Source organism: Bos mutus, chromosome 2 (assembly GCF_027580195.1).
Source record: "Bos mutus isolate GX-2022 chromosome 2, NWIPB_WYAK_1.1, whole genome shotgun sequence".
Classification (NCBI taxonomy): Eukaryota; Metazoa; Chordata; class Mammalia; order Artiodactyla; family Bovidae; genus Bos; species Bos mutus.
The window spans coordinates 130,038,372-130,065,020 of NC_091618.1; the positions used below are offsets into that span (position 1 = coordinate 130,038,372).

At 40.7% G+C, this 26,649-nt stretch overlaps 1 protein-coding gene across 1 annotated transcript in view; it reads right to left on the reverse strand.

Moving 5' to 3' along the window:
* Positions 1 to 26,649, reverse strand: part of HIBCH (3-hydroxyisobutyryl-CoA hydrolase) — a 115,351-nt gene that overhangs the window by 8,916 nt on the left and 79,786 nt on the right. The window contains exons 8-11 of the mRNA XM_070359586.1: positions 20,747 to 20,892; positions 15,076 to 15,162; positions 10,301 to 10,359; positions 9,512 to 9,593 (exon numbers count right to left, since the gene is read on the reverse strand). Coding sequence (XP_070215687.1) covers positions 9,512 to 9,593; positions 10,301 to 10,359; positions 15,076 to 15,162; positions 20,747 to 20,892 — 374 coding nt within the window. The remainder of the gene's footprint in view (positions 1 to 9,511; positions 9,594 to 10,300; positions 10,360 to 15,075; positions 15,163 to 20,746; positions 20,893 to 26,649) is intronic.

Genomic DNA, 26,649 nt, shown 5'->3' on the forward strand with positions numbered 1-26,649 from the left:
CCGTCTGCCACAAATGCTGAGCCTGTGCTCTGGATGCCGGAAGCCACAACTGCGGAGCCCACGTGCAGCATCTACGGAGCCTGCGCACCCTGGAGCCTGCGCACCCTGGAGCCCGCGCTCTGCAACGAGAACAGGCGCCGCTACTAGACGCCCGCGCACCACAACCAGAGCAGTCCCTGTTTGCCACAGAGAAAAGCCCCTGTGGCAACGAAGACCTAGCACGGCCAAAAATAATAAATAAAAAATAAATAATTATACAAAAGAAGAAAATTAGCTTAAAAATAAATTAATTAAAAAAATAAAAACTTTCTTTGAACTGTTAAAAATGCCATGGAGAAAAGTTTCCCTAAGTCACAGGCAATATTCACTTAAGAACTATTCAATGTAGTTTTCAAATTACAGAGGTCAGAGAAGAAGAAGAAATCATTTGTTCATACAATAGAAATTATTTAATTATTTAATTTGAATAGCAGATATTTTAAAATACTTGCAAGGCACAAGAGAAATAAATCAGTGCTAAACAGGTCAAAACAAATTATTTGAAAAAGTATAGAAACCATTTTGAGTAGAAGTAATGTTTTCTACAAGGGGAAATGACACTTAGAAAATAAAAAAGTAAGGAATACTAATTAGAGACACTGTATACAGTTGGATTTTTAATTTTTTTAAAACAACAAAATAACAAACTCCTATCCTACATTACAGTTGATTAATGTAAAGAGTCTTTAATGAAATCTCCCATTTATGGGTCTGCCCCAAATCTTCAGGAAACCTTCTTCACACATTTTGAACAGAAATAAAGGCCACCATTAAGAGAGAAAAAAGGCAAGTAACAGATAGGAGAAAGATGTATGTAGCTTATGTACTGGATAAAGGACTTAATATGGATAGAAATATCCACATACATAGAAATAACTCCTATATATTAACAGTAATAATAAAAGATTTAACGGACACTTTACAAGAAAAGATACCACACTGTCAATAAAGGTATGAATTAATACTCAACCTCATTAGTCATCATGGGAAATGCAAATTAAAATCATTATGCAATGCTATTTTACATATACCAAAGTGACTAAAATGAAAAACATAAGTAATCTCAGGCATTGGTGAGAATGTAGAGCAACTTACTATGCAATGTAAATTGGTACAACCATATTGGAAAACTTCCTGACAGTAACCAACATAAATGTACATACTGTTAAATTAAAGAGGCCATCCAACTGAAGTGCCCTTAATGCTTTAGTAGCCTGTAAGCAAACCAAAATCTAAGCCTGTAATGCCTCAAGTTTAAAAGTCAAAACTTAAGGACAACCAATCATAAACAGCCAATTTAGGCTTTCCCAAATAAAGCTACTGCTTAAGCTATAGCCAAACAAATAAGCTTTGCTTCCACCTCCTTTCCATAAAAGACTTTGCCCAATTTGGATCAATTTTTGCTCAAATAAACTCTTAAAAATTTTAATATGCCTCAGTGTATCTTTTAACAACACACATGATTTTGCAGAACTCCTTCTAGGTGTATACAGAAATGTGTATCGTTGTTACCCAAAGACGTAGACCAAATTGTTCATAGCAGCATTATTTCTAACAGTAAAAAACTACAAATAACCTCAAATGTCCTAGAAAAAGCAAAACTGCAGCAAATTTAATGCCCACTTCTATAGCATAAACTTTAAAACATAATTTGGCATATCATTTTATTTTTTAAATAATTAGCTTTACTGAAGTATAATTTACATATGATAAAATTCACTCATTTTACGTGAATTTAGGTCTACAAATTTTGATGTATACAGTTGTACAACTACCTCCACAATAAGGATGTAGAACATTTCCATCACCCCAAAGAGTTCTACTTCCCTCAATTCTACCATGGAGAAACAGTTTTCTGTGCCTACAGTTCTGGCTTTTCTAGAATTTCATAAAAATACAGTCATACATTAAGTAATCCTCTGTGTCTGCCTTCTTTCACCTGGCATAATGCTTCTGAAATTCATCCAAGCTTTTGATGTACCAACTCATCCCTTCTTATAGTTGAGTATAATATTCCACTGTATGAATTTATTACAATCTGTTTACTCATTCAACACCGCCAGGGATTGGATTGTTTCCAGTTTGGGGCAACTATAAAGTTACTATGAATATGTAAGTACAAGCACCTGTGTAGACATATGTTTATATTTTTCTTTGGTAAATCCTTAGAAGCAGGATTGTTGGATTTTCCCAGTAAATGTACATTTAACTCCATCAGAAACTGCCAAACTGCTTTCCTGCCGGAAATATGTGAGAGATAGGTGCTCCACATCTTTACCAACACTAAGTGTTGGTACTATCAACCTTTTAAATCTTAGCCATTCTAACAGATGCTCAGCTGCATCTCGTCATGGCTTTAATCTGCATATTCCTAAAGATTAAAGATCTTGAGTGACTACCCTCATGGTTCAGTGGCTAAGGTTCCATGCTCCCAATGCAGGGGGCCTGGGTTCAATCCCTGGTCAGGGAACTAAGAATCCATCAAGCTGAAACTAAAACCTGGCACAGATATATTTTTTAAATAACAACAATAATAATAAAGATGCCGAGCATTTTTTCATGTGCTTCCTATCCATTTGAGTATCTTCTTTGGTGAAATGTCCACATTTCCCATTTTTAGTTGTGTTTACATTCTTATGTCATGAGTTCTTCATATATGGTGGATTTAAGTCTTGTTATCAGATACATGTCTTACAAATATTTCCTCCCAAAGAGGAAAAGTGTTTGACTGTAATAAAGATTTATAATTCTTTTTTCTTTTGCAATTCCAGCTTTTCACATTAAAAGAAAATCTTATCTAACCCAAAGTCACCAAGATTTTCTCCTACACTTTCCTTTAGAGTGGTACAGTTTTAGCACTTACATTTAGGTTTGTAATCCAACATTTTGAACTGCATCTGGTGTGAAGGAGCTCAAAGCATGTTACCCCAAGATATGCTACCTTGGCATACTGATTATTTTGAGTTTGAGGCTTTGGGAAACAATAGGTATAAGAAGGGCACTCTGACCCTCCTTTTCTTTTGAAAGCAGTAGCTGCAATCCCTATGTAAAAGGTACCCTCCCTGTGCCAGGAGGAAGGAAGACATCCTGATCACCAGAAACAGGGAATCTGGGGCCAACGTGTGTGTGCTAAGTCGCTTCAGTCATATCTGACTATTTGCGACCCCATGGACTATAGCCCATTAGGCACTTCTGTCCATGGGATTCTCCAGGCATGAATACTGGAGTGGGTTGCCATTTCCTTCTACACTGGGGCCAATAAAACCGTACAAATAAGCATTGTTTACTTCTTTACCATGTACTACTCCTAACCAAAAGTTCTTTGTCTTGTCAATTCTTCACAAATTTATTGTCTGTTTTATCTAAAAGTTATGAAAGCTTCCTGCTCTGGTCATCCTTCACATCTTCATTCTCTTGTACAGACATCCATGTACCTGTAAAAATTTAACAAAATCTGTATATTCTTTTCCCATTGATCTGTCTTATGTGATTCTCATAAGTGTGATTCTCAGACCAGCCAGAGAACCTAAGAGGATAGAGAATTTTTTCCTCCCTACAAGAGCAAAGTAAGAGCCAGTAACCTTTTTTTCCCTGCATATGGATATCCATTTGTTTCAGAGCCATCTGTTGAAAAGGCTTTCTTCTCCCCACTGAATTATCCTGGGAGTTCAGAGCAAGTTTCAATCTAGTATTAATTTATCCCCACTGCTCAAGTGTAAACTTTCTGGCTCATGGCAGGTGAACACTTCCCAGACCTGTGTGAGCCTTGCTAACTATTCAAACTATTGTTTTCCTGTGACTCTTTCCCTGGTCTTGTGTAGTTTTACCCATAACGTTTACAGATCACTATCCTGGAAATTCCTCTGAGAAGAAAGCTGAATCAATCTTAGGGCTCTTGTTTGTTTCCCTTCTCTCAGGAACCATACGTGCTGCCTGCTTTGTCCAATGTTTGTAAACACTTGTTTCATACATTTTGTCCAGGTCTCTAGTTGTTTACAGGAGAACAATTCCTATAACAAATTTTCTGAATACAGGTCATTTTATTCTTATATAGTACAGTGTACAGGTAATTCTCAAAGCTTACAGAAAGATTAGTAACCTTTTCAGTTCAGTTCAGTCGCTCAGTCGTGTCTGACTCTTTGCGACCCCATGAATCGCAGCACGCCAGGCCTCCCCGTCCATCACCAACCCCCAGGGTTCATTCAGACTCACGTCCATTGAGTCAGTGATGCCATCCAGCCATCTCATCCTCTGTCGTCCCCTTCTCCTCCTGCCCCCAATCCCTCCCAGCATCACAGTCTTTTCCAATGAGTCAATTCTTCACATGAGGTGGCCAAAGTACTGGAGTTTCAGCTTTAGCATCATTCCATCCAAAGAAATCCCAGGGCTGATCTCCTTCGGAATGGACTGGTTGGATCTCCTTGCAGTCCAAGGGACTCTCAAGAGTCTTCTCCAACACCACAGTTCAAAAGCATCAATTCTTCGGTGCTCAGCTTTCTTCACAGTCCAACTCTCACATCCATACATGACCACAGGAAAAACCATAGCCTTGACTAGATGAACCTTTGTTGGCAAAGTAATGTTTCTGCTTTTGAATATGCTATCTAGGTTGGTCATAACTTTCCTTCCAAGGAGTAAGCGTCTTTTAATTTCATGGCTGCAGTCACCATCTGTAGTGATTTTGGAGCCCCAAAAAATAAAGTCTGCCACTGTTTCCACTGTTTCCCCATCTATTTCCCATGAAGTGATGGGACCAGATGCCATGATCTTTGTTTTCTGAATGTTGAGCTTTAAGCCAACTTTTTCACTCTCCTCTTTCACTTTCATCAAGAGGCTCTTTAGTTCCTCTTCACTTTCTGCCATAAGGGTGGTGTCATCTGCATATTTGAGTAATCTTTTAAGTTTCTCTTTTTAATACTTTGCTACTACTCTTTCTTAAAATCTATACCCTGGTTAATGTTCTCAGTTTTCCTATTTTTTCTCCAATTTTTCAGTGCACAAATTATATACAGAGGTTTGTCATATTGGTGTATGTTATCTTCTTCAAGTAAAAACAGTTTCATTTCATTCTTCATGAAATGAGCATTGTAAAATAAAAACACACATAAATCTCACATTGGTGATTAAAGAGAAGAAATACCTAAGAATCTAATAAATTTTGTAGTACTGGAAAAAGAAAGTACATGCCCTCTCTAGGCCTGTAACATAGCAGGCTGTCCTACATCAATAACCAGAAAACACCCAAAGGACAAGTCAAAAGCAACACTGGATTCCCTGGTCCTTTGCTCAGGACCACCTTCCTGGACACTAATCTGACTCACTGCTCCCTGCTCTTGTCTCTCTGCCTCTCTTGGCCGTGAGTATGTCATTCCTCAGTGCTCCTAAGAGCTGGTGACTCATTTAAATTCCTTCCTTGGCTTAGTGTTCTTGCTGAGAATTGAGGTGAGGCAGGTAGTCTCAACCTCTTCTACTTATGATTCCTTTGATTCCTGACATCACTTGTAATCCTGGAAAAGAAATACTTCTCTGATTGGTCCCCAAGAACCTTCTTTACTTTGGCAAGCCTGCATGTCTCGTTAACAGAAAAGGGAGATTGAAACAGGAGAGCACAACCTACAACTGAACACCAAAAAAACAAACAGCTGATTTTAAAATGACCAAAGACGTAAACATTTCACCAAAGAAAATACAAGTGGTCAATATGCATAGGAAAAGATGTTCCATATCACCAACCACAATGATACATCACCGCCCAGTCATTAGGATGGTTATGAGGGAAAAAAAAGGACAAAATAACAAGTGTTGGCAAGGATGCAGAAAAATTGAAACCTCTGTGTACTGTTGTCTGTGGGGCACCTGCTATGGGAAGGAGTACAGAGGTCCTCAACACATTAAAACAGAATTACCATGTGATGCAGCAATTCTACTTCTGGGTATGTCTGCAAACAATTAAAAGCAGATATTTGTACACCCACGTTCATAGCAGCATTATGCACAAGAACTAAAAGGCAGAAGTAACTCAAATGCTTCCAGATGGATAGATAAATAAACTGTGGCATAAACATATAAGAGAATATTATTAAGCCTTAAAAAGGAATGAAATTCTGGTACCAGCTACAACATGGATGAACCTTGCTTTTTCATCAAGGTAAGTGACATAAGTGAATTATTTCATCATGGTAAGTGAAAAAACTAGTCACAATAGGAAAAAACGCTGCATGATTCCACTTACGCAAGGTGTCCAGTGTAGTCGAATTCACAGAAAAGGAAAGTAGAACGGTTGTTGCCAGGGACTGGGAGGAGAGGGAAATGAGGAGTTATGGTTTAATGGGTATAATGCTTCAGTTTTGCAAGCTGAAAATATTCTGGAGGTTGGCGGCACGACACCGTGAATATACTCAATGCTAAACTGTACACTCAAAAGCGGCTCAGAAGGCACTTCCCTGGCAGTCCAGGGAGTCGGCCTTGCAATGCAGGGCTCACCGGTTCGACCCCTGGTGGGGGAACTAGGATCCCATATACTGTGGAGTAACGGGGCCGTTATGCTGCAACTACTGAGCCCGTGCACTCTAGAGCCTGTGCGGCACAACCAGAGAGTCCACAAAAAAATCTCACGTGATGCAGTAAGGATCCCGCATGTCACAACTAAGACCGACACAGCCAAATAAGTTTGCTTGGCACCGTGAACAAGGCACCCCATAAGCAGGACAGGAGATTTGATGAATTCCAACCTTAAGCATTATTTAAATAATGGAAAATGGTATACTGGAACTTAAGAGGAAAGTCTAAAAAAGCACATTAGAAGCCATAAAATAGGTACGATAAAAATTCCATCAGCTGTAAAGAATTTACAACTTCCCTATTTATCGTTTTTGAAGTCCACATGTTATCCTATAGTGAAAGTGAAAGTCGCTCAGTTGTGTCCGACTCTTTGCGACCCCATGGACTATACTGTCCGTGGAATTCTCCAGGCCAGAATACTGCAGTGGGTAGCCTTGCCCTTCTCCAGAGGATCTTCCCAACCCAGGGAGTGAACCCATGTCTCCCTCATTGCAGGTGGATTCTTTACCAGCTGAGCCACAAGGGAAGCCCAACAGTGATCACTAGTCAAAAATCTAAAGAAAGGATTAAAGAAAAACCTTATGTTACTTAATGATAAGCAAGTATGTTGAAAAGAATCCTGTCCTTCCTCATGGACAGTCCTGGAGAGAAAAGAACCCCTAAGACAGAGCAGATGTTTGCAACTTCCAACATCAACACAGACTAGATCACTAGGGCTTGCAGAAGAAAGACAGGAATCCCTGAAGAGCCCACAGGGTTAGGAGCAATCTTTGAGGTTTAATGACACAGAGGTAGAATCTTCTTTAAAATTTGTTCAAATACATGCTCTGCAAACCTGTCACTGAAGCACTAACAACTATCTCCTCCCTCGGGGTTGTTCTCTGGTGTGTGTCCCGGTTGACAGAATTAAAAGGAGCCCTATATCTAAACTCTGTCAGGGAAGCCTCAGTGGGAATTTTTGATCCCTATAGCATGTTATGCCCAGCAGATACTAATATGTGGAGCCACATTCATTCATCAGAGCAGGTCAACTGAATAAAAATGAACATCAGTCTTTCCAGTGAGAGTGGTCAGTGCTGACCCTAGCTGTGAAAGGTGACTTGCCAAGTAGTCCTCTGAATGCAGAATAAACATACTGCCAGAGGAATGGGAGGAAAACTGATCTGAGTTCCATTCTTCAGTTTTGGGGTAGGCCAATGGTTTTAAAATAATATGGCTAGCTGCTTTTCTGTACTGCCTTAAAGTGATGCTATATAGCCTATGAGAGAATATGCTGCCTGGTGACTGCTTTCAAATGAAACTGCCGAGTACATACTTAACGCTATTGCAGGGGGGCAGGGGAAGGCGGGACCAGGAAGGCTGGCTTCTGTGTTGCTCTGAAACCAAGAGAATCAAATTCCAAGTCAGAATCCTTGAAATATAAAATGATTACCTACATTTATGCAAACGTTCCTGAGAGCTGTTAATGGTAACATTACTTTTGTGAATTGGGGAGAAGGCAATGGCACCCCACTCCAGTACTCTTGCCTGGAAAATCCCATGGATGGAGGAGCCTGGTAGGCTGCAGTCCATGGGGTCGCAAAGAGTCGGACATGACTGAGCGACTTCACTTTCACTTTTCACTTTCATGCACTGGAGAAGGAAATGGCAACCCACTCCAGTGTTCTTGCCTGGAGAACCCCAGGGACGGGGGAGCCTGGTGGGCTGCCGTCTGTGGGGCCGCACAGAGTCGGACACAACTGAAGTGACTTAGCATGGCTGTTTTGGGCTTCCCTTGTGGTTCAGCTGATAAAGAATCCACCTGTAATGTGGGAGACCTGGGTTCAACCCCTGGGTTGGGAAGATCCCCTGGAGAAGGGAAAGGCTACCCACTCCAGTACTCTTGCCTGGAAAATTCCATGGATGGAGGAGCCTGCTGGGCTACAGTCCATGGGGTCACAAAGAGTCTCACACGACTGAGCAACTTCACTTTGAAAGTTAATAAAATCCCCATAATAAATAAGATCCTAAGTGACAAATTAACATTCCCTCAAGAATGAGGCAATGTTTTCATCTTTACAGGTAAGACTTAACTTAAATTTTTGTCAATACGTTATCTGACAATTGAAATGCTATACCTATATATTGAAAAATACTATCAGATAATGAGAAACCACCATTTCTTTTCAGGGTAAGGAAATACTTTTTCTTTCCTTTGTCTGGAAGTCTAAAATAAACCAAGTTTAACAGTCACATGACGGTTCCACAAATGTCAGTATCCAATGTGCACTCATTTACACAGAAACAGCTTTTCTCCTGCTGTCATGAGGTGAGTCATGTTGAAGAAAGACCAAAGCGTACTAACACTGGGGAACACCACTTAGAGCTCAGCTATGGCTGAAGATGGAGCCTCTTGCTGGTTTAAAAGGGATCACTTTCTTATTAAACTTCCTGCTAAAAAGACCATATCCTCCCCAATACAATATTGTAAAGTTAAAAAACAAAAGAAAAGAAAAGAAAAAGAAAAGACCATATCCTGACGCGCTGCAAGTTTAACAGAACTTACATTTTAATGTCACAACTGCAATAAATTATAAGGTGACTTGTCCATCAATCTAGCCCTTCTAATAAAAATGTCCCTGAACATTTCTCCCTCAAGACAAAAAGGACTACTGGAGATGAAGCATGCTTATAAAGTCCTTCTCTGTTCCATTCAAAGAACCTAAAAACAGCTTAGCTTTGCTGTCACTATCCAGTGGGTAGACAGGGCATCTGAGTTTAGGTAAAGGCTCTGTGGAACTACTCTCTGATGCTCAATGGAGCTCAGAAAGAATGCTGTGCAGTGGGCCACGCCCCCAGCACAGAGCTCTGACACCCCCAGAGGCTGCTCTGTCACGAGTTTACCACATTCCAGGCAGAGACAGTCTATTACCTTCAGCTGCTCCAGGGCAAAAGATGAGCCGTCTTGCTGTAAATTGTCAACAATCTGTTCCACAGTATTAGCTGAGAACCAACTATTAAAAAAAGGAAACATATGACTTCAACAATATGCAAGCGATTTCTTCTTTCCATGATAGCAACGAATCTAAACATAGATTTCCCTTAAACCTTATTTCAAAAATGAAAAAATTTCCAACCTATACCACAGGATGATGAAATAAAATACTGCCTCTCTGGGTATGTGTTTGCAATCTACCTTCACTAATATGAATATAGCCTAAATTTTCTCTTCTGCTTTCTTGAATCTGTTATATACACATAAATGATGTCTGAACTATTAAAAAAAACTCATGCTTCTAAAGCATAAAGATAGTTGCCTTCTATTCCAGTGGTGTTTTCCTCGTCTTACGTTTCAGTCAGTCAGTCTCTCAAACACTGCACAAAACTTTTTGCTGAACAGCTTGATAAGACCTTCAGAAAAGATGACTTCACGAAGATAAAAGATAAGTTGTTATTTTCTAGCCTCTCTTCCCCATTAAAGAAAAAGAAAGATGTTTTGTGATAAAATGAAACAACGTGATAGATTACTTAAATATAATGAATTTATTTCCCCCTGAAAGAGTGGGCACAAAGCCACTTTCAAAGGTAAGTGAAAATAAAAACACTATGTTACCTGATCTCAGAATTCGGTGCATTGTCAAACAGCACAATTACAGTGTCAGTAAATTCAATTTAATATAGTCTTTCCAAAGGAACAGATATAATTGAGATGTCTAAGTACCTGTTTATTTTGTCCATGTGTTCCTCGAGTATAAAAGGCTTGTCTTGATCAGTCTTTGACTGTTTGAAAAGAAAACCTTTAATTAATTTGAAGTAATACAAATCTTTGTAAAACCTTTAAAATTTTCACCATATTTAATGATATATTTTGAGGGAAATTATAACTTTCGGTCAAAATTACATCCAGTCTCATAAATAACTACCACCGTATGTTCAAAAGTCAGACTAGGTATTATTCTGGACTAATACTTGATAAAAGTATCAACAGCAAAAATAATGTTCTTGTATTTTTATTTGTAGGCATTATACATGATGATGTCATCATCAAAGTGTGTCAGTGAATTTAAGGATTGCAAGGGACCTGAGAAGTCATCCTGCCCCAATTTCTGATACAGAAATTCCTACCACATCTCTGATATCCCCACAGCATTGACCGCCAGGGGAAAAAACACTACCTCAGAAAGGAACTCAGGAGTGCGTGAAAAACTATAATTAGCATTAAAAAAAAACTCTGGACCAAAAATCCACCCTCTCCTGTTTATAGTTCTAGTTAATGCCCCTGAGTTGCTCTTCTTGCACAGTGCAGTTTTGAGTCCCTTACAATCCAGAGCTGCCTATGTACAAGTTCCAGTTTATTCTCCAAGTGTGGTCCAGTACCTTAGCTGCAGGTGTGGCTGAATCATAGCACAGTACAACAAGGCTCTGCACACCCTTGCTTGTTTTGGAAACAACGCTTTATGTAACAGGACTAACTGTTAGGGGAAGCGCGCTGACTGGAAACGCCCACCCTGCCTAGGCGCCATAGTAACCATGTGCGTGAGATGTTTTAGGACAGGAGGTCCTAGTAAGGAACACAGAACTAGTAAGTTACTACCAACCAGAAGAGTTCAGAAGCGATCACAAGGAGATGCCACGTGTCCTACCATCCCCCAGAAGCCTGCTCACTGGCATCCACCTTGGCTGAGCGATGTGCACACCACCAGGAAGGACTCTGAATCAGAGAGTCTGACCAAAGACAACCCAGAAACTAGTCCCATACCATAAGACCAAGACTGCGAGCCATGAGGCAGAGCCGTTCTGGGTTCCTTTACCCTACTGCTCTCTGTCTGGGCACCCCTTGCCAGTAAAATCTCTTGCTTTGTCAGCACGTGCGTCTCCTCAGAAATTCATTTCTGAGTGTTAGACAAGAGCCCACTCTCAGGCCCTGGAAGGGGTCCCCCTTCCTGCAACAACTCTGGCTTAGTTTAGGGGCAGTCTTATTACGCTACTGGTTTCCACTGAACAGTTAAGACTTTTTTTAAACTGGTGCTGTTGTAGGCTACATTTCTTCCATCCTGTACTTATGAATTTGGTACCCTGGACTGAAATTCAATTAACTCTATTGTGACATTGTGATTTAAAATAAAAAACATGTATCTGGTCTTCACCCATATATTTGGGCATTTGTTCCAGGCTCACAGTTCCCAAAACCCATGGAAATCCCTAAGTGGAGAATCTTTTGTCCTCCGTTCCTGACATGAAGGTGAAACGGGTGTCTTCTGTTATTCACAAGCCCTCTTCAATCATACCTCTGTTTATGTTCCTGAGGAAAGCCCCCAGGTGCCAGGGAAACCGACCAAGGGAACTCTGAGTCTCATCACTCACTGTCCACTCTCTCCCACACCTCCCCCTTCTCCACCTCCAGTGAAGGGAAAGGGGCTGGAAATTGAGTTTGATCACTAGTGGGCAATGATTTAATCAACTGTCCGTACATAGTGAAGCCTCCGAAAAACTCCAAAGGACGGGGTCTGGAAAGCTTCCACGGTGATGAACACGCAGGGAGAGTGGTTCACCCCAGCTTCATGGGGATAGAGCTCCTGGGCGTGGGGCCCTTCCGGATCTCACCCAATGCATCTGTCCACTGAGCTGTGCATTCATACCCTTCACTGTGTGCTTTATAATAAACCAAAAAATGTTATGTGTGTCCCTGAATTCTATGAGTCACTCTAGCAAATTCTCAAAGCCGAGGAGGGGATCATGAGCACCCCAGTTTGCTGCCAGTCAGTGACAGGTACAGGTGACAACCTGAGATTTGTAACTGGAGTCTGAAGGACGGCCCATCGTGTGGGTCCAGGCCCATGAGTTGTGTGATCTGACGGTAATCTCAGGTGGGTAGCATTGGCACTGCAATGAGTCATAAGATGCCCCGCTGGTGTTGTGGAGGACCGCCTAATATGTGGAAAGCAAACACATCTGCGTCAGCGTGTCGTGAACACGCGGTGGTGAGAGAATAGAGGGAACACACGGGATGTTCCCCACCCACTGATCAAATTTCATATTTTTACTATTAAACATATTACTCTGAACTGGAAGTATTTTTTTTTTCCGCCCACATGTTTACCTAACTTATTTTCTTAGTTTCAAATCAATCTGATCAAAATGCCATCAACATTCTTATCCAAATAACTGAAAAAAAAAACAAAAAACAAAACAAAACACTGAATAAGGCCAAGATGACTTTACTTACAGACCAATAGCTACACACTTATCAGAACTCTCTGGTAAGGCCCTTCAGCCTCCACACACTATGATCCATCCCTCATTTATCCAACTTGACAACATAAGAGACTGTCAAATGTTTTGACAAACTCCGATGAAACCCTCACATGCTTGCATTCATATTCACAGCATTAAGTGTTCAAGGCCCTGAATCTCTACTCATGTTTTTCAGTTCTGGGTAATTTTAGGGTGCTGCTGCTGCTGCTAAGTCACTTCAGTCATGTCCGACTCTGTGCGACCCCACAGACGGCAGCCCAACAGGTTCCCCCATCCCTGGGATTCTCCAGGCAAGTACACTGGAGTGGGTTGCCATTTCCTTCTCCAATGCATGAAAGTGAAAAGTGAAAGTGAAGTCGCTCAGTCGTGCTGGACTCTTCGCGACCCCATGGACTGCAGCCTACCAGGCTCCTCTGCCCATGGGATTTTCCAGGCAAGAGTACTGGAGTGGGGTGCCATTGCCTTCTATTTCTCTAAATATTTCCTATCCTCTATTACAAATTCCTGACAGTTAAGATATTGGACCTCCTGGAATAATTTTCCTTTCTCTTCATTTTTCATCTTATTATCCTCTTAGAGTTTTCCTCATCTACCAATTTTAGTCTAATCTATTGCGGGTTTTTTTTCTCCCTTTCACTGTCATATTTTAAATATCTTTTTTATTCTTTAACTATTCTCTTAGTAACAACTGTTCTTATTTCACAGATAAAATATTTTCCTCTTATCTGAAGATCAAAAAAAAAAAACACAGCCAAATCTATAATTGTTTAGTTTCCTTCTCCTTGCACTGTCTACTCCCTTCGAGTACCTTTTTTGGCCAATCTCTGGTTTTTAATGCCTGACAATCCTTGTTTTTCTGTGTGAAGTACTAAAATTTAGAAGCTCTGTAATGTCAATTGCAATTATAGAAGTGTCAATTATCTATACATTATGAGATGATCACACATAGGCCTGAATGTTTCTTTCATTAGAGGGGTCCTCGAATGTCAATAGCTACACGTTTTCTTTTCCTTCTAATGAAATGCTTGGGAGCGGGATGGTGCTATGGACTAAATGTTTGTGTCCCCACTAAATTCACATTGAAACCCTAACTCCAATGTGATGGTATTTGGGGGGTGAGGCCTATGGGAGGTATCTAAGTCAAGAGGATGGAGCCCTCGGGATGGGATTAGTGCCCTTATACACAAAGCCCTCAGAGAGCTCACTTTCTCTCTGCTGTGTGAGGATACAGCAGGAAGCCATTCATCTGCAGAACAGGAAGAGGGCCCTCACCAGGAACCTGATCAGCTGGCACCTTGATCATGGACTTGCCAACCCCCAAAACCCTGAGAAACTTCTGTTGTTTAAGCCACAGGTCTACAGCAATTTTGTTATGGCTGCCCAAACTAAGATAGATGGTATGTAAGAATTCTAGGAGCCAACTAGGAAAAAAGGCCAGCATTCTTCCCATTTAATATGTTCTTCATCTTTTCAGTAGAATACCTCATCTACCCTGCCCTTAGCCAGCGAGGCCCTGTCAGAGGCCCTGATACCTACAAAGAGTCTACAGCAAGAACTGGTTTGCTTATTGGCTTCCCGCATTGAAGGATAAGTAGCTGCCCTCATCCTTCCACGTTCAAGCTTCCAGAATAGTGACATCTCATACCTGCCACTGTCTCCTCTCCTGTTCTACTTCTCTTTGTGGATTCCTGCCTTTTCTATTCCTTTATTATAATTTTAGTGGGGTTCAGGAGAGAGCATATATTCAATCTTTTGATATCATTTTTAACTAGAAGTCATGTAGCACGTTTATAGATTCTGAGCACTCAAAAGAAAACTTAAGGTAGACTACATAAGCAATTAAAAGAAAACACTGCAATGTACTGCATTATTATATTCAGACGGATACCAGAGTTTCACTTTAGCAGCTCCACAAGTAGTATCTACATTGAACCTACATTATGGAAAAGTCACAGTATGTTGTAAAAAGCCCTTCCTTGCAAGGGCCAGTCACGAGGCTATGCCCCAAAATTCACCAGCAACGAGAAAACAAGCCATGTAGCTGCAGGTAAAGAAGTCATCTTCTCAGATGGCCATCCTAACAACTGTGAAACACTGACACTCCCATCAGGTTTTACAGTAAATAAATCCCAATGTGTTTATTTATATTCACAAACTATAATATTCATCAACTTCTAATTTTTCAGTCACTTCCCCTTTCCCATGAATTAAAATCTGAGGTTAGAATACTGTTAAGATTACCTTTGCATGGTAAGTTTCTAAGACATCTGCAATATTTTCTTTTGAAGGAGATTTCAGGGCTAACAAATCTTCTTCTAGCATGCCCAACTACAGGTGGAAAAAAAAGGAAAACATTTAAAAACCCATAGAAACACAATTTTTTTAAAGAAATCTTATTCTTTAATAAAAATCCTTGTCTTAAAATTATGACACTCGCTTTTCCACTGAGTCAATGAAGGCAATTTTCATTGAAGTTGCATGCACACACATTCCCACAAAGCAAATGCTGCCTTGCAAGGAATGGATAAAGATGAACAAAACTGAAGAGGAGAAATAGAGACATTCATCTTTGTTTCCCTCTGGCTATTGAGCACTGCTACTGCAAACCAACGATCTGAACTATAAATTTTACTTTAACCAATTTTAATTAAAAACTGCCACTTGTGACTAACAGTTACTGTAGTCAATGCACAGCTCTATAATATAGCCACACTTAACTCTTGGACAGCTGTTAACATAACTGATGCCATCTTGTGCCCACACAGGTTCTTCTGCTCTTCCACTGACCCTACCAAGACTGTGCTGTGCAGTAACCCTTCTCTATCAAGTGCTCTGTGGTTAACAGACCTCATTTAATAATTGAGGCCAGGTGGTCTCCATGCTCTGTTAAGTCCCCAGACGATGATAAAGACTCTGGCTAACATATCCCCAGTGCCCAAGAGATGCCATGGAATTCCTGTGTGTGTGCTAAGTTGCTCCAGTCGTGTCTGACTCTTTGTGACCCAATGGACTGTAGTCTTCCAGGTTCCTCTGTCCATGGAATTCTCCAGGCAAGAATACTGCAGTGGGCTGCCATGCCTTCCAAGAGATCTTCCCAACCCAGGGATGGAACCCATGTCTTACATCCCCTTCAATGGCAAGCAGGTGCTTTACCAGCGCCCCATCCGGGAAGCCCACCATGGAATTTCCCAGCAAGAATACTAGAGTGGGCAGACGTTTCCTTCTCCAAGGGATCTTTCCAACCCAAGGATAGGACCTGTGTCTCCTGCATGGCAGGCAGATTCTTTAACATCTAAGCCACCAGGGAAGCCCAGAAATGAGTTAACCATTCATAAATCCTGATTTAGGAATGCATGTCCTGTTCCAAGCACACACCCCCATACCCAGAGGTCAACTATAAAACTGTCCCAGTGGCCCCTCAGCTGTGAATGCTGCCAGATCACTGTCTGCCCAATCCCACCCTGAGAATACATTACCCTATATAAACTGATCCAGTGATTATATGGAGACACCTGCCTCATTTTTTTGGTCTCAAGATACTGTCCCAGTTTGGTGGGTACTTTTGTTCCCTCTATCTTCCAACAGCTCTCCATCTATATCCCTCACATACCTATTCCTAAGCTCAGCCAAATGGACTTTTTCAGATCAGATCAGATCAGATCAGTCGCTCAGTCGTGTCTGACTCTTTGCGACCCCATGAATCGCAGCACCCCAGGGCTCCCTGTCCATCACCAACTCCCAGAGTTTACTGAGACTCACGTCCATCGAGTCAGTGATGCCATCCAGCCATCTCATCCTCTGTTGTCCCCTTCTCCTCCTGCCCCCAATCCCTCCCAGCATCACAGTCTTTTCCAATGAGTCAACTCTTCACATGAGGTGGCCAAAGGACTGGAGTTTGAGCTTCAGCATCATTCCTTCCAAAGAAATCCCAGGGCTGATCTCCTTCAGAATGGACTGGTTGGATCTCCTTGCAGCCTAAGGGACTCTCAAGTGTCTTCTCCAACACTGCAGTTCAAAAGCATCAATTCTTCGGCGCTCAGCCTTCTTCACAGTCCAACTCTCACATCCATACATGACCACAGGAAAAACCATAGCCTTGACTAGACCAACCTTTGTTGACAAAGTAATGTCTCTGCTTTTGAATATGCTATCTAGGTTGGTCATAACTTTCCTTCCAAGGAGTAAGCGTCTTTTAATTTCATGGCTGCAGTCACCATCTGCAGTGATTTTGGAGCCCCAAAAATGAAGTCTGACACTGTTTCCACTGTTTCCCCATCTATTTCCCATGAAGCGATGGGACCGGATGCCATGATCTTCGTTTTCTGAATGTTAAGCTTTAAGCCAACTTTTTCACTCTCCACTTTCACTTTCATCAAGAGGCTCTTTAGTTCCTCTTCACTTTCTGCCATAAGGGTGGTGTCATCTGCATATCTGAGGTTATTGATATTTCTCCCGGCAATCTTGATTCCAGCTTGTGTTTCTTCCAGTCCAGCGTTTCTCTTGATGTATTCTGCATATAAGTTAAATAAGCAGGGTGACAATATACAGCCTTGACGAACTCCTTTTCCTATTTGGAACCAATCTGTTGTTTCATGTCCAGTTCTAACTGTTGCTTCCTGACCTGCATACAGGTTTCTCAAGAGGCAGGTCAGGTGGTCTGGTATTCCCATCTCTTTCAGAATTTTCCACAGCTTACTGTGATCCACACAGTCAAAGGCTTTGGCATAGTCAATAAAGCAGAAATAGATGTTTTTCTGGAACTCTCTTGCTTTTTCCATGATCCAGTGGATGTTGGCAATTTGATCTCTGGTTCCTCTGCCTTTTCTAAAACCAGCTTGAACATCAGGAAGTTCACAGTTCACATATTGCTGAAGCCTGGCCTGGAGAATTTTGAGCATTACTTTACTAGCGTGTGAGATGAGTGCAATCGTGCGGTAGTTTGAGCATTCTTTGGCATTGCCTTTCTTTGGGATTGGAATGAAAACTGACCTTGTCCAGTCCTGTGGCCACTGCTGAATTTTCCAAATTTGCTGGCATATTGAGTGCAGCACTTTCACAGCATCATCTTTCAGGATTTGGAATAGCTCCACTGGAATTCCATCACCTCCACTTGCTTTGTTCGTAGTGATGCTTTCTAAGGCCCACTTGACTTCACATTCCAGGATGTCTGGCTCTAGGTCAGTGATCACACCATTGTGATTATCTGGGTCGTGAAGATCTTTTTTGTACAGTTCTTCTGTGTATTCTTGCCATCTCTTCTTAATATCTTCTGCTTCTGTTAGGTCCATACAATTTCTGTCCTTTATCGAGCCCATCTTTGCATGAAATGTTCCTTTGGTATCTCTGATTTTCTTGAAGAGATCTCTAGTCTTTCCCATTCTGTTGTTTTCCTCTATTTCTTTGCATTGATCGCTGAAGAAGGCTTTCTTATCTCTTCTTGCTATTCTTTGGAACTCTGCATTCAGATGTTTATATCTTTCCTTTTCTCCTTTGCTTTTTGCTTCTCTTCTTTTCACAGCTATTTGCAAGGCCTTCCCAGACAGCCACTTTGCTTTTTTGCATTTCTTTTCCATGGGGATGGTCTTGATCCCTGTCTCCTGTACAATGTCACGAACCTCATTCCATAGTTCATCAGGCCCTCTACCTATCAGATCCAGGCCCTTAAATCTATTTCTCACTTCCACTGTATAATCATAAGGGATTTGATTTAGGTCATACCTGAATGGTCTAGTGGTTTTCCCTACTTTCTTCAATTTAAGTCTGAATTTGGCAATAAGGAGTTCATGGTCTGAGCCACAGTCAGCTCCTGGTCTTGTTTTTGCTGACTGTATAGAGCTTCTCCATCTTTGGCTGCAAAGAATATAATCAATCTGATTTCTGTGTTGACCATCTGATGATGTCCATGTATAGAGTCTTCTCTTGTGTTGTTGGAAGAGAGTGTTTGTTATGACCAGTGCATTTTCTTGGCAAAACTCTATTAGTCTTTACCCTGCTTCATTCCATATTCCAAGGTTTCTAAAACAAAGCTAATGCTTTTCTACCCTACAGGCTTGCTCACTACAGCTTCCTCTATCCAGAAAACCTTCTCCTGTCTTAAGGCCCAGTTGACCTGTTAAGATTTAAGTTGAACTGCAACCTATAGGAGAAAACTTTCAGTCCTTTTTTGTAAAGCTTTTGATTTCTCCTTCATATTTGAATGAGATCCTTGCTGGGTACAATAATCTGGGCTGTAGGTTATTTTCTTTCATCACTTTAAGTATGTCTTGCCATTCCCTCCTGGCTTGAAGAGTTTCTATTGAAAGATCAGCTGTTATCCTTATGGGAATTCCCTTGTGTGTTATTTGTTGTTATTCCCTTGCTGCTTTTAATATTTGTTCTTTGTGTTTGATCTTTGTTAATTTGATTAATATGTGTCTTGGAGTGTTTCGGTTTGGGTTTATCCTGTTTGGGACTCTCTGGGTTTCTTGGACTTGAGTGATTATTTCCTTCCCCATTTTAGGGAAGTTTTGAACTATTATCTCCTCAAGTATTTTCTTGCGGTCTTTTTTTTTTTGTCTTCTTCTTCTGGGACTCCTATGATTCGAATGTTGGAGCGTTTAATATTGTCCTGGAGGTCTCTGAGATTGTCCTCATTTTTTTAATTCATTTTTCTTTTTTCCTCTCTGATTCATTTATTTCTACCATTCTATCTTCTAATTCACTAATCCTATTGTCTGCCTCTGTTATTCTACTATTTGTTGCCTCCAGAATGTTTTTGATCTCATTTATTGCATTATTCATTATATATTGACTCTTTTTTATTTCTTCTAGGTCCTTGTTAAACCTTGCATCTTCTCAATCCTTTTTTGTAAGTAAGCTCTTCCTCCTTTCAGTCCATTGAATCCTTTCTTTGTATTCTGTTTGTAGACTTATCATACTTTACTCTGTCAGATGATACAGGTGGTTTTTTCTCTCTTTTACCTCTAGCTCCATTCTCAATGGGTACTACTCATTTCTATTAACTGTTTCAGGCCCTGTAAATGGTAGCCTATGCACTGCAGAGATTACTGGGCAGACTGACAAAAAAAGGAAGGGTTGTGGATCAGTTCCCCCCACCAGCCTTAAGAGTGTCCCTCCAGAGTAGGTAACAGAGTGCCCCTGTTTGCTCCCTGTTATAGCTCGGGGAAGAATGAGACAGCCACCTACTCAATGTGACTGAAGATGCCCATAAAGATCTGAAAATTCAGGCAAATGTGATGAAAGGCCCTCATGTCAGTGTTACAGGGACAACCTTCAACTTTGTATACTTTCATACATTTTAATAACATTCCCTCCCCTATCCCCTAACATCCTGCCCTCAAGATCAGAAATCCTTTTCCTCCTGCCCTCAATCTTTCCCAGCATCAGGATCTTTTCCAATGAGTTGGCTCTTCATATCAGGTGGCCAAAGTATTGGAGCTTCAGCTTTAGCAGCAATCCTTCCAATGAATATTCAGGGTTGATTTCCTTTAGGACTGCCTTGTTTGATCTCCTTGTTATCCAAGGAACTCTCAAGAGTCTTCTCCAGTATCACAGTTCAAAAGCATCAATTCTTCAGCATTTAGCCTTCTTCTTCTATAAATTCAGATTTTATATATTAGACTTTCTTAAAATATTACTTTTTTTTTTCACACAGACTATAATTATTCATTAAAAGATACTCACTGGAGGTACCAGGCAAAACAGCCCTGGATCTAGATATAATTACCTCTATTTTGCATATGAGAAAACTGAGGATTGAAGAGCTTAAGCACCTTCCCCAAGGTCACACAGCTTTAAGGGCAGATGCAGGATTCAGACCCACATTTGCCAAAAGCCTGTTATCCCAAACACTTATACCCCATGGAATATGAGTTATTCCGACAACACAAAGTGCAGCCATCCAAGTAATTACCTTTTCAAAATCTACGAAGTGTGTAGCAATTCCTGCTGTGTACACATCTCTTCCTTTCAGCCTGAATCCTGTTAATGCAAGGAAGTACCCAAGTTTTCCTTGAAGTCGTGGCAAGAAATAACCTCCACCCACATCAGGGAATAGCCCTGTAATTAAAAACAAAAAGAGATAATGATTCAAATGAAAGAGATAACTGCAGCTCTCTTACTTTATATCAAAGAGCCATTCTTCTCTGGAGTCTGAATCTATATTAAAAATATTATTATTATACCATGGTACTATAACGTAACACATACAACACAACCAATATCACAAAAGACTTGCTATAAATTGTGCTAACTTAATTGGGATATCTTTCAAAATTTTCATGTTTCATTTCTATAGAAGACAATAAAGGGTTTGATGACACAGTATTTACATGTAAGTACTTGATAACTATTACCTAAATTTCTTATCTCAACTACTACTTTTTAAGAATCTCCAATATAGGTAAACACTGAAAACAAATATTTCCTGTCCAAATGATTTAGCACAGAAAAAAATGTAATCTGTGGCTATTATGTGATAAATTATTATTACCATTTAATCAATTTCTAAACAGTCAAATATCTAATATTCAAGATACTTAAAGTGATGTGATAACCATTAGTTCTAATAAATGAACAAGTTTATACCTAATCAACAGAAATTGCACCTATTCTTTTCTTAACCATGAGTATTTTAAAAATTCCCTTATTCTCTCTACTGGCAACAACTAAAAACAGCAGATATGCAAATACTTGTCAATGTACTACTTTTTGGTGTTTAAGAGCTTCCTAAACAAGTTTGACTCTCTAGGTTTAAAAGCTATTTCAAAATCGCTTCAATTAGTTAAGTTGAGATAAAAATACAAGCATTCAAATTCCTTTCAGGTCCACTTGCCAAAAAGTTCCTAGACTTGAAAGAATCAGTGGCATGTTACTGTAAATAGAAATATCTCTTAACATCTCAAACAACATAGGTCTAAAGTTGAATTCATAACCCCTGCCTACCCCCACCAACACCGTCATCCAGTATCACCCACCCCAATAAAGGGTACAACTACCCAGACACAGATCTCCTCCTGTACCACCCCCTCAACCCTCCACCAACAACTATGATCTGTTGTTTCCTCCTCTAGACAGTTCTCTGCACAACAGCCAGTGATCTTTTTAATAACACAAATCTTTTTTTAATGCTCTTGTCTGATTGAATTTTTTAAATTATCTTAATAACACAAATTTTGATGAGTCTTGTATTCTATTGCTTGAAAGTCTTCCATGACTGCCCATTTATTTTAGATTAAAACTAACACCTTTATCAGTCCTCAACACCCCTTATCACTTTCTCAGTTACATCTCTTACCACTCACTCACTAACCCCCAGGCACTTTGGTCATCTTTCTGTTCCTCAATGTTCATTCCTACTTACCCCCAAACTTCAGGAGCACTCTGTCCAAGCAAAAACACCTCTATCCTGAAGCACTTTCATCTGGTCCAGAGCCCACGTTCTCCCTTCACCCCTTGCCTCAGTGGCTGCTTCCTTCTAGTGCCTCTGCTGGCTTTCCTTCCCTTGGGCCTGCACATGCTGCTGTACCTCGGCCTCATCTTAGACTATCCGCTCCCCACTACAAACGTTTCCTTAGCTCTGACAGCTTTAGACAACATTGATGTGATGGACTGAATTGTATCCCAAACTGTGTCCCATAAACTTAAGCTGACGTCCTAGCACCACAATGTGACAATATGGAGAAGGGGACTCTAAAGAGGTAACTAAGATTAAAGAATGCTCAAACTACCGCACAATTGCACTCATCTCACACACTAGTAAAGTAATGCTTAAAACTCTCCAAGCCAGGCTTCAGCAATACGTGAACCGTGAACTTCCAGATGTTCAAGCTGGTTTTAGAAAAGGCAGAGGAACCAGAGATCAAATTGCCAACATCTGCTGGATCATCAAAAAAGCAAGAGAGTTCCAGAAAAACATATATTTCTGTTTTATTGACTATGCCAAAGCCTTTGACTGTGTGGATCACAAGAAACTGTGGAAAATTCTGAAAGAGATGGGAATACCAGACCACCTGACCTGCCTCTTGAGAAACCTGTATGCAGGTCAGGAAGCAACTGTTAGAACTGGACATGGACCAACAGACTGGTTCCAAATAGGAAAAGGAGTTCGTCAAGGCTGTATATTGTCACCCTGCTTATTTAACTTCTATGCAGAGTACATCATGAGAAACACTGGGCTATAGGAAGCACAAGCTGGAATCAAGATTGCCGGGAGAAATATCAATAACCTCAGATATGCAGATGACACTACCCTTATGGCAGAAAGTGAGGAGGAACTAAAAAGCCTCTTGATGAAAGTGAAAGTGGAGAGTGAAAGAGTTGGCTTAAAGCTCAACATTCAGAAAACGAAGATCATGGCATCTGGTCCCATCGTTTCATGGGAAATAGATGGGGAAACAGTGGAAACAGTGGCAGACTTCATTTTTGGAGGCTCCAAAATCACTGCAGATAGTGATTGCAGCCATGAAATTAAAAGACACTTACTCCTCGGAATGAAAGTTATGACCAACCTAGATAGCATATTCAAAAGCGGAGACATTACTTTGCTGACAAAGGTCCATCTAGTCAAGGCTATGGTTTTTCCTGTGGTCATGTATGGATGTGAGAGTCAGACTGTGAAGAAAGCTGAGTGCCGAAGAATTGATGCTTTTGAACGGTGGTGTTGGAGAAGACTCTTGAGAGTCCCTTGGACTGCAAGGAGATCCAACCAGTCCATTCTGAAGGAGATCAGCCCTGGGATTTCTTTGGAGGGAATGATGCTGAAGCTGAAACTCCAGTCCTTTGGCCACCTCATGCGAAGAGTTGACTCACTGGAAAAGACTCTGATGCTGGGAGGGATTGGGGGCAGGAGGAGAAGGGGACGACAGAGGATGAGATGGCTGGATGGCATCACCAGCTCAATGAACGTGAGTCTGAGTGAACTCCGGGAGTTAGTGATGGACAGGGAGGCCTGGCGTGCTGCAATTCATGGGGTCGCAAAGAATCGGACATGACTGAGCAACTGAACTGAACTGAAGATTAAATGAGGTTTTAAGGGTGAGGCCTTATCTAACAGGACTGGTGTCTTTATAAGAAGAGGAAAGACTCCAAGACAAAGGGCCATGTGAGGACACAGAGAGAGACAGCTCTCTACAAGTTTAGGAGAGAGGCCTTGGGTGAAACCAAATCTGCCAATACTTTGATATAGGACTTCCCGCTTCCAGCGGGAGGAATAAGTGGGAGAAATAAATGTTGTTTAAGCTACCCAGTCTTGGTATTTTGCTTTGGCAGCTCAATAAAGACCCAAATCTATCTATCTAGTTATGGTTTTTTCTCCTGGATATGAACTCTCATACCTGCATTTAACCACACAGATAATAAACATCCCAGATATAACATGGCAAACACAAGCCTTGAGTCACATTCCTCCAACCACACTGCTCCTTCTCTAGTGGCCTTATAGCCATCTAGCAGCACTAGCTAAATACCTTGAAGTTATTCCTGATTCACTACATCACAAGTTAACTCCAAACATTTTCCAAATATATCCTCTCTATTCCAACTTTAGAGCTTCTTATCACTCCAAGCCTAAAATTATCTCTCTCTAGACTTGTGCTGTTCAATAGAATTTTCTCTGATGGTAAAAATGTTCTGTAATCTATGCTGCCACTAGATATGGCTATTAAACACTTGAAATGTGGCTGGTGCAACTGAGGAACTGAATTTATTTAAATTAAATAGTCATATGTGATTAGTGGCTACAGAATTAGATAACAGAGCTCTAGATTAATGTAATAACCTTCTAACAAGCCTCTCTGCCATTACTCTTGCACACATACAATCCATTTTCCTTAAAGCAGTCAGAGTGGTATCAGAATGTATACCAGACCACGTCACTCTCTGCTTTAAACTCTCCCACAGTTTCCCGTAACATTTACGTTTAAATCCAAACTCTTCACCTGAGTTGCCTGTGTAGCTCTGGAAGACCACAGTGTATCACTCTGCCCCCGATTCAGACAGCAGACACTATTTGGTTCCTTGAACAAATAAAGTAAGGCTTCATTCTTGCTTTAGACTAACTTTTCTTAATGCAAAGTGTTCTCTTATAAAAGATATTAATATAGCTGCTTGCTTCCTGTCATTCAAATCTCAGCTTAAAGACATCTCCGTGGACAACTTCTTTAATCATCTAAGCTAAAATAGACCATTTGGTTATGACCTAAAACAAATCCTTTATGATTATACAGTGGAAGTAACAAATAGATTCAAGGGATTACATCTGATAGACAGAGTGTCTGAAGAACTATGGATGGAGGTTTGTGACCCTGTACAGGAGGCAGTGGTCAAGATCATTCCCAAGAAAAAGAAATGCAAAAAGGTAAAATGGTTGTCTGAGGAGGCCTTACAAAAGGCTGAGAAAAGAAAAGATGCAAAAGGTAAAGAAGAAAAGGAAAGATATATCCATCGGAAGGCAAAGTTTCAAAGAATAGCAAGGAGAGATAAGAAAGCCTTCCTCAGTGATCAGTGCAAAGAAATAGAGGAAAACAATACAATGGGAAAGACTAGAGATTTCTTCAAGAAAATTACAGATACCAAGGGAACATTTCATGCAAAGATGGGCACAATAAAGGACAGAAGTGGTTATGGACCTAACAGAAGCAGAATAGAAGAGGTACCAAGAATATACAGAAGAACTATACAAAAAAGATCTTCACGACCCAGATAACCAGGATCACTCACCTAGAGCCAGACATCCTGGAATGTGAAGTCAAGTGGGCCTTAGAAAGCATCACTACGAACAAAGCTAGTGGAGGTGATGGAATTCCAAATGAGCTACTTCAAATCCTAAAAGATGATGCAGTGAAAGTGCTGCACTCAATATGCCAGCAAATTTGGAAAACTCAGCAGTGGCCACAGGACTGGAAAAGGTCTGTTTTCATTCCAGTCCCAAAGAAAGGCAATGCCAAAAAATGCTCAAATTACCACACAATTGCACTCCCAACCCACTCCAGTGTTCTTGCCTTGAAAATCCCAGGGACAGGGGAGCCTGGTGGGCTGCCGTGTATGGGGTCGCACAGAGTCGGATACGACTGAAGCAACTTAGCAGCAGCAGCAGCAGCACACACTAGCAAAGTAATGCTCAAAATTCTCCAAGCCAAGTTTCAACAGTACATGAACTGTAAACTTCCAGATGTTCAAGCTGGATTTAGAAAAAGCAGGGGAACCAGAGATCAAATTGCCAACACTCGTTGGATCATCAAAAAAGCAAGAGAATTCCAGAAAAACATCTACTTCTGCTTTACTGACTATGCCAAAGCCTTTGACTGCAGATCACAAGAAACTGGAAATTTCTGAAAGAGATGGGAATACCAGACCACCTGACCTGCCTCCTGAGAAATCTGTATGCAGGTCAGGAAGCAACAGTTAGAACTGGACATGGAACAACAGACTGGTTCCAAACAGGAAAAGGAGTATGTCAAGGCTGTATGTTGTGACCCTGCTTATTTAACTTATACAAAGAGTACATCATGAGAAATGCTGGGCTATAGGAAGCACAAGCTGGAATCAAGATTGCCAGGAAAAATATCAATAACCTCAGATATGCAGATAACACCACCCTTATGGTACAAAGTCAAAGAACTAAAAAGCCTCTTGATGAAAGTGAAAGAGGAGAGGGAAAAACTTGGCTTAAAACTCAACATTCAGAAAACTAAGATCATGGCATCCAGTCCCAACACTTTGTGGCAAAGAGATGGGAAATAATGGAAGCAGTGAGAGACTTTATTTTCTTGGGCTCTAAAATCACTGCAGATGGTGACTGCAGCCATGAAAATAAAA